This window comes from Neolamprologus brichardi, chromosome 14 (assembly GCF_056152115.1).
Source record: "Neolamprologus brichardi isolate AB-2024 chromosome 14, ASM5615211v1, whole genome shotgun sequence".
NCBI lineage: Eukaryota > Metazoa > Chordata > Actinopteri > Cichliformes > Cichlidae > Neolamprologus > Neolamprologus brichardi.
This window is the reverse complement of record NC_142117.1, coordinates 28,940,130-28,948,692: the sequence shown is the minus strand read 5'-3', so window position 1 is coordinate 28,948,692 and position 8,563 is coordinate 28,940,130. Positions and strand designations below refer to the sequence as shown.

The 8,563-nt window shown below is 39.6% G+C and overlaps 1 protein-coding gene across 1 annotated transcript; it reads right to left on the bottom strand.

Annotated features, from left to right (window-relative positions):
- Positions 1 to 1,945: 1,945 nt before the first annotated feature.
- On the bottom strand, positions 1,946 to 6,943 carry LOC102779004 (dehydrogenase/reductase SDR family member 11-like). The gene is made up of 7 exons (XM_087851612.1): positions 6,713 to 6,943; positions 4,435 to 4,644; positions 3,812 to 3,906; positions 2,862 to 2,991; positions 2,656 to 2,742; positions 2,504 to 2,569; positions 1,946 to 2,374 (listed from the first exon to the last, which is right to left on the bottom strand). Exons 1-7 carry the CDS (start codon positions 6,842 to 6,844, stop codon positions 2,342 to 2,344), a joined length of 753 nt encoding a protein of 250 aa, XP_087707738.1. The 5' UTR covers positions 6,845 to 6,943; the 3' UTR covers positions 1,946 to 2,341.
- Between the last annotated feature and the right edge of the window lie 1,620 nt (positions 6,944 to 8,563).

The following is an 8,563-nucleotide window of genomic DNA, read 5'->3' as shown; positions in this document are numbered from 1 at the left end:
AATTTGTGCAGAAAAGACCCACATTCGAGCCACAGTCACAGTTAAAGTACACCCCAAGCTGCTACAGTGGGGCAAAAAAGTATTTAGTCAGCCACCGATTGTGCAAGTTCCCCCACTTAAAATGATGACAGAGGTCAGTAATTTGCACCAGAGGTACACTTCAACTGTGAGAGACAGAATGTGAAAAAAAAATCCATGAATTCACATGGTAGGATTTGTAAAGAATTTATTCGTAAATCAGGGTGGAAAATAAGTATTTGGTCACCTCAAACAAGGAAAATCCCTGGCTCTCACAGACCTGTAACGTCTTCTGTAAGAAGCTTTTCTGTCCCCCACTCGTTACCTGTATGAATGGCACCTGTTTGACCTCATCATCTGTATAAAAGACACCTGTCCACAGCCTCAACCAGTCAGACTCCAAACTCCGCCATGGCCAAGACCAAAGAGCTTTCGAAGGACACCAGGAAAAGAATTGTAGACCTGCACCAGACTGGGAAGAGTGAATCTACAATAGGCAAGCAGCTTGGTGTGAAAAAATCAACTGTGGGAGCAATCATCAGAAAATGGAAGACATACAAGACCACTGATAATCTCCCTCGATCTGGGGCTCCACGCAAGATCTCATCCCGTGGGGTCAAAATGATCATGAGAACGGTGAGCAAAGATCCCAGAACCACACGGGGGGACCTGGTGAATGACCTGCAGAGAGCTGGGACCAAAGTAACAAAGGTCACCATCAGTAACACACTACAACGGCAGGGAATCAAATCCCGCAGTGCCAGACGTGTTCCGCTGCTGAAGCCAGTGCATGTCCAGGCCCGTCTGAAGTTTGCCAGAGAGCACATGGATGATACAGCAGAGGATTGGGAGAATGTCATGTGGTCAGATGAAACCAAAGTAGAACTTTTTGGTATAAACTCAACTCGTCGTGTTTGGAGGAAGAAGAATACTGAGTTGCATCCCAAGAACACCATACCTACTGTGAAGCATGGGGGTGGAAACATCATGCTATGGGGCTGTTTTTCTGCCAAGGGGACAGGACGACTGATCCGTGTTAAGGACAGAATGAATGGGGCCAAGTATCGTGAGATTTTGAGCCAAAACCTCCTTCCATCAGTGAGAACTTTGAAGATGAAACGAGGCTGGGTCTTCCAACATGACAATGATCCAAAACACACCGCCCGGGCAACAAAGGAGTGGCTCCGTAAGAAGCATTTGAAAGTCCTGGAGTGGCCTAGCCAGTCTCCAGACCTCAACCCCATAGAAAATCTGTGGCGGGAGTTGAAAGTCCGTGTTGCTCGGCAACAGCCCCAAAACATCACTGCTCTTGAGAAGATCTGCATGGAGGAATGGGCCAAAATACCAGCTACTGTGTGTGCAAACCTGGTAAAGACCTATAGTAAACGTTTGACCTCTGTTATTGCCAACAAAGGTTATGTTACAAAGTATTGAGTTGTATTTTTGTTATTGACCAAATACTTATTTTCCACCCTGATTTACGAATAAATTCTTTACAAATCCTACCATGTGAATTCATGGATTTTTTTTTCACATTCTGTCTCTCACAGTTGAAGTGTACCTCTGGTGCAAATTACTGACCTCTGTCATCATTTTAAGTGGGGGAACTTGCACAATCGGTGGCTGACTAAATACTTTTTTGCCCCACTGTATGAGATACATATACATTGCTTCCTTCAGCTCCCTCACTATCCACCTTTTTTGTGCATCTCTCCTGCTTTACTGGACACAGTATTTGCATCACGGCTCCACAGTGACAATCCTGTGAAAAAAGCTCCTACAGTTCATGTACTGTTTATGTTATTAAACCACATTTCACCTCCTGTATCCAAGGTTCAACTCTCTTTCCCACCCTGTTACAAAATTTCCCAGGTAGGGGAAATAACAACAAATTCTTTTGAAAATATTTTTTTATTATATTAGCATCAAATTTTCAGGACAACATCAAAAAGTTATTTCATGACCAGTTTGATAGCACTTTGTTAAATGTAATAAAGAAATTAAAAAAAATGCCAGTAGAATATATGACAGGGTCACATGGTGCAACTTCTCAAAGACACTAAAAAACACAGTGACGGTAAGATCCTCACAGACTGTCATAAGAGGTAGGTCACAGTTAAACATGTGACAGAGGAAGTGCATCATGTTCCAGCATTTTTAAGAAGAAGACAGTTAACTCTTGGACAAATTTCCTTATTGTTTCTTTCCGTATTCTGTAAATTGATCTTGCTGTGTTGGGTAGTCAGATGAGTCAATCACATCACCTTAATGTGAAGACTACCCTGATCCTGGAGTTGCTGGAGCAACAAAAGCTGCATGACACCTACTGTATAGCTTCGAGCAGAAGTTCTCCAATCTGAAAGAAAAGTTATGTGAATGTTATATGATCATCTTAAATTATTATAAGGAAAGTGTTGTTAGTTAAAATGCTAAAGAGGAAAGTTCAAAACAGAAAGGACTGAAAATAAAGAGAAAAATCACAAACCTGAACATGAGGAGGGGCACTGAGGATGTACGTGACAGCACTGGCAAGATCTTCTGCTTGCAGAGCCTGTTAGAGAAGTGCCAAATGCGTCATTTGATTTTATCTGAATGATCATGTCAACCCTCCACAAACTGTAGGATTAATAATTTTACCTTATATGAGGCATATATGCCAGCCACTTGATCAGGATTGTTGGCCCGTGATACAAATTCTGTCGCCACTAAACCAGGAGAAATGCTCTGCAAAAGGAGATAATGATAAAGGAAATGTTGGATGTACTGTGCATGTGTCTCACAGCAGCTTATACTTGTGTTAAAGGCACTTTTCCAGTTGGTTACAGTGTGTTTTAAAGCCTTACTGTGGCTCGGATATGACTCTTTTCAGCGCGCAGTTCCTGTCTCAGTCCCTCAGTCAGAGCAGTTACAGCATACTTGGTGGCGGTGTAGAAATGTAGATCAGCAAAATCAAAGACATGATGTCCACACAAACTGCAACAGGAGTTTTATAAGCCATGAACGAACAAATTCATTTTAAACTATTACTAGTACTTTTTTCAGATTAACTAGCAATTAAAGTAATCATTGCCCTAGTAAAGTCCTTAAACAAAGATCCGTTATTTCCCTTCTTAAATCTTGTAATAATGATGTGATTACAAAATAATCCTGATCTACAAACATTTTCCACAATAGGAAAAAAATCAAATCAATAAATAATGATTACTGCATTTCATTTAGTGGTTTCGGGTTTAAGTGAAAGAAGCACGGTCTGTTGCAGTAGGAAACATGTTTTTGGTGTCACTGGACCAAAAGCCCATAAATGACCTTTATCCATATTGTAATTCTTATAGTAAAGAGTGGTACTATGTTCCGCACCTGCTCTAAGTTTGTTTTTGGGTTTCAGAAAATCTAGTCTATGTTAGGAGAATTTGGCTTCTCGCAAGTCTACATCAGTTCAGAGCAGGGGAGATTTATCAGACAAGAAACACAAAGAGGAACAACATCAGTAGAGAAAATACAGAAAGACATGCCCAGCCAGACTGATTTAATCATCGTTGTGTTGCATTATTTGGCTTGAATTCAACAGATAGTCATCTCTATGCATAAGAACCATGAGTATTGTTAATAGCACCATCTTTGCTTTTCCTGTTAGCCAAATGTGTGCTTTGAAAAAGGTCTGTTGAGTCATGTTGCTACAGGATGGTCTTAATCAGACTAAATGATGATTAGAATCATATTATGACATTTATGTGACATTTAAATCAACAGATTTCAAAGTTCTGTCACTTTCTTTTAGCAAGTAAAACTGCACCTGTTTATGTTTATGATGTGCCCATCGTCCACGTTTCTCTCTTTCATTGACTGATAAGCTTCACGTGTGCAGATGCTCAGTGCAAGAACGTTCACCTGTAAGAGACCAAGCAGAGAAATAAACAACAAAGAAAATCAAAATTCTCCAGTGGAGTTGTTTGCCTACTTTCGTGGAACTTTTCAACTTTTTGAGTTTTGTCCTATTGCACTTATTTTAACAAACTATGTTGTTTTGCAGAATTTTAGTCAGAGTCATGACTTTGGTTGTATAAGAATTTCTTTTTTTTGTGATGGATTATACTCAGCAGAATGTGATTTAATGGATGACTTGTTTGGAAATGGTTATACTGGTTCATTTACATTAAAATAAACTTTCTTTCTCTCTGTCTAATATAAGCCTAATGCAGCTGAAAATTTTCTGCATGATAGTAAGTTTAGTTCTGTCCAAATTTCTGCTTTTGATATGGACTAAATTGAAAGTTTCATGTTTCATATTCTAAAAACTATGAACAAATCAACTTAAAACGGATCATTTAATTGCTCTTCTGGGAAATCACTCTTGTGAACGCTTCTTTCAAACAGAACTGCAGATAATTTTTTTCTAAAATAACTCTGAGCTCTTACATCCATGATGTTCTTCCAGGCACTGGTTTTGCCACTTAGCAGTGGCTCTGGATGAGATAAGCCAGCGTTGTTGATGCACACATCCACACCTTTGTGCTGCTCTTTGATCGCTGCGAACATGGCCAGAATCTCATCTTCTTTGGTCAAGTCACACTTGAAAGGAACCAAAACACCAGGTTTGCCGGCACTCTGACACTCTGCTGCCAGTTTCTGAAACCAAGAAGGGAATGATGACAGAGGTTTAGCTTCAAAATAACTCTGCCCTGTAATTACTGTAAATTTGTGGATTTCAGTTTTCATAACACAGCTGATCAGTAACTTTGTACAACACTGGAAGTCAGATTTTTGTCTCCAACTGCAAAAACATTCTTCTCACTGGGTCTCAACTCATGTCTGAACACATCCTGCCATCAGCTGTTTCATCAGATCTGCTGCACAGTAACTTATCTTTCTAGCTCAAAAGCAACAAGATTATTTTAGTAGGAGGAGGAGTTTTTATCTGACTGGAGCATTTTTACTTAACAAAAGATTCTACTGAACCACTGCAGACTGTAAAAAATTCAGCCCCCAAACATGTTTGAATAGTTCTGTCTAGAGCAGGGGTGTCGAAGTCCAGACCTCGAGGGCCAGTGTTCTGCAGGTTTTAGATAATTCCCTGGGTCAACACACCTGAAATCAAAATGTTCTTTTCTTTTTTTAATCAGGTTCTTACAGCTGTTGTTGGGCTAGAACATCTTAGTTGCAATGTAGAAATTAAGTTACCTTTTAGCTATTAGCTTGTTATTATCAAATTGCTTTAACCATGAGCCATTTATTTTTACCCGAGTCTCTTCCTCTCTCTACCTTATTTGTTAACTACACCTTCCTGTTTCTTCCTCACTCTCTTGTTGGGACTGCTGGTCCTCTTGCGCTCTCCATGGCTAATGCTAGCAACTGTGCCTCTATTCTGAGCGCACATAAATATTTTTTGCAAATGTTGCATTTTAAGGAGACAATTATTTTGAGCAAACAAAATTCATTTCAGTGTTTGCTATTATACATATATCTAATGTATGCTAAATCCAGTGAAGCGGTTTGGTTTAAACTAGATTAAAACCAACATAAAAAAATATATTTTACAATCAAATAATTAAAAATACTAACCGAAAATGTTCTTAACTACACTAATATTTTGTGCCTATGTGGATAATAGCAAACACTGAAATACATGAATTTTGTACAGGAATTTTGTACATGAAAATAATTTTCTACTCAAAATGCAACATTTGTTCTTGCAAAAATTATTTACGTGCGTTTAGAATAGAGACACAGAAATAAAGCCATGAGCTACAGCAGGCTCTTGTGAATGCCAGGGCTTTATATCAGCTGTTTCTGGTACTACTGCACTGCTAACATGTCGGTTAATTTGACACACTTTGCTGTATCTATTTCTTGTTTATTTTTCTCTCTTAGTTTTTTTCCCCTCTTTTCTTTCTTCGTTTGTATCCCGCTTTATTAACACCAACTCTGTTCTAGGGTGCGTAGGTGCACACGGAAAGTAGGAAGGGCCAGAGGCGTTAAGAGATTTGATTGAAAATGAAAATTGAACTAATGCAAACAAGAAGAAAAAAATCACCCACTACAAATGCTTCGGCCCACAGGGAAAATACCAGATTACCAGTCCGGTATTGTGCCAAAAAGTGATTGCCTGCCAAAAAGTGATTTCCAATGTTTCCGTGTGTTTTTTACGTGTAATATCGTAACGTATGTTGTTAAATAGACTTTGGTGAACAGGTATTACAAAGAGGTTATATATAAAATTAAAAAATTTCCTGTTTCTCAAGTATCTTTGTAACTGGTTACATTATAACCAACCAGCTCCCTTTTGTCACTTAAAATATGTTTACAGAACTATTTTTGCTTTTGTTGCAATTTCAGCTGTCCTCTTGGCCAGATTACTCTTAAAAGAGACATTTTTAAAGTCAACAGAATTTTTTTTTTAAGTGCATAAATAAAGGATACATAAAAGTCACTGCCAAAAACTGATCGCGGCTTCTACCTTGTTACAGGAATGTTGTTTGTTGCTCAAGATGACTTGATATCATTGATGAGGGATACATTTGAAATATGTTTCACATATTATAGACCAATAAGTTCTTTATAGCAGTTTAAATACAAGCAATCAGTTTTTGCCAAATACCGGAAATCAGGTTTTGGCAGACAACCACTTTTTGGCACCGCTCCTGGATATAGGTCAAGATACTCTACGCTGAAACTGAGTTTTCACTTCAGAACAAACCTGGATTTTTGCGACGTCCCTGGCGCAGCCCACTACTTTCATACCGAGCCGGACCAACTCTACAGCTATAGCCGCCCCAATGCCGACCGAGGCTCCGGTCACCAGAGCCACTCTGCCATGCCAGCGCTCCATCACAGCGATTACCTGCAACAAGCACGAAAGAAGCACAAATACGAAGAGAGAGAGCGACGGATCTTTCACTGTCCCGTGTGAGCATTTATATATATAGAGAGAAACATCTGAGTCATGTCAGTCCGCCTTTTCCTCTCAAACAGCTACAGTTCTCCGCCCTGCAGGGAGGCTTTCAGCCAATCCTGTTGTCAGGTTTATGATGAAAACAGTTTGAGATAACTTTTACTCTGTGACACGTTACATCATCATTGTTAGAATGACAAACACGTGATGAGCAAGTAAAACGCTAAATGATGTAACTGTTACTACTGTCAAAACAATCTATGTTTATGGCTCCAAGCGTGCAGCGACAGTCGCAAAGGCTTCAGCTATTAATATTTTTATCCTCATATTTCTGTTCTTGGCTGGCAGGAGCCTGATGTGGTCTTCAGCTGTTGTAGCCCATCGAGATCTGCTTGCTTATTCTTAGCACATCATACCTGCAAAGACTGGTTATTCAGGCTGATATAATTCAACACAGCACAGCCAAAGTCAAATGCCTGAATTTTTACTGCCTTTTTTATTGCATGATAAAAGTAGGTATGCAGGTGTGCTGTAAGCTCGGAAATAATCAGTTTCACTTTAACAGCGACCAAAGGGATGCCGAAAGGATACGTAAGAGTAAATCAGTGTCATGATTTGTTGCTATTTCCACAACTGAAGTGTTAAACAAAGTACTCTTTTTTAACCATATGTACTTTACATATTTTAAATATATTTTTAATTTACATTTAGTGTACTATAGGTTTACTTGGGTAAAAAAGTCTAAGTGTTTTTTTTTTTCTTCAATATGCAAAACACTTATATATGGTAAATGGTAAATGGCCTGTATTTGTATAGCGCTTTTACTAGTCCCGCCTAGGGACCCCAAAGCGCTTTTACACGTCCAGTCATCCACCCATTCACTCTCACATTCACACACTGGTGGAGGCAGCTACAGTTGTAGCCACAGCTGCCCTGGGGCAGACTGACAGAAGCGAGGCTGCCATATCGCGCCATCGGCCCTTCTGGCCAACACCAGTAGGCGGTAGGTGAAGTGTCTTGCCCAAGGACACAACGACCGAGACTGTCCGAGCCGGGGCTCGAACTGGCAACCTTCCGATTACAAGGCGAACTCCCAACTCTTGAGCCACGATCGCCCACTTATCTAACACAATACTAAAATAATAGGTCTTTAATAGGTGTACAGACTGGTGGGCTGTGCCTGGGACCCTAGGAAAATCCAGCTTAGCTTTGAAATGAAAACTCAGTTTTAGCAGAGAGCATACAAATGTTGTTTTTTTCCAGCAGTGTCACGGTTATATAAGACAGGAAGGCTGGGTGTGTGGGGCGGTCAGTTTATCATAATGTAAATAAACCAGTTTAACCACTTATACCGGTCTTTTACTTACACTGTAAATCTCTCTGTATAAAAGGTCACCATCATAATTGTTGGACAGAATTATTAGTTTAGTCCAGTACAGTAACACTGGTTATGGAACATGGACATGATTTAAATTTGCCACATGACCCTCAATCTGATTTCAATCCATTTATTTGCTTCTTTTTATTTTGTTATGTTTTATTTTCAGAATGGACTCTGGAGGATGTCACCAGTGTGAGTGTGTGTCTTCAATCTCTTTGACAAGTGACACCATGTCGTCCTCTCTAGTAATATAGAGGGCCATGTTATGTCCTTAC

Bases quoted from the DNA above. Each gene is read 5' to 3' on its own strand.
- LOC102779004 (XM_087851612.1), bottom strand. From the start codon at position 6,844: ATGGAGCGCTGGCATGGCAGAGTGGCTCTGGTGACCGGAGCCTCGGTC. The intron at 4,645-6,712 runs GTTTGTTCTGAA...TCTTGGTTTCAG, and splicing joins GGGACGTCGCAAAAATCCAG to AAACTGGCAGCAGAGTGTCA. The intron at 2,992-3,811 runs GTGCAGTTTTAC...CTCCTGTTGCAG, and splicing joins CACATCATAAACATAAACAG to TTTGTGTGGACATCATGTCT.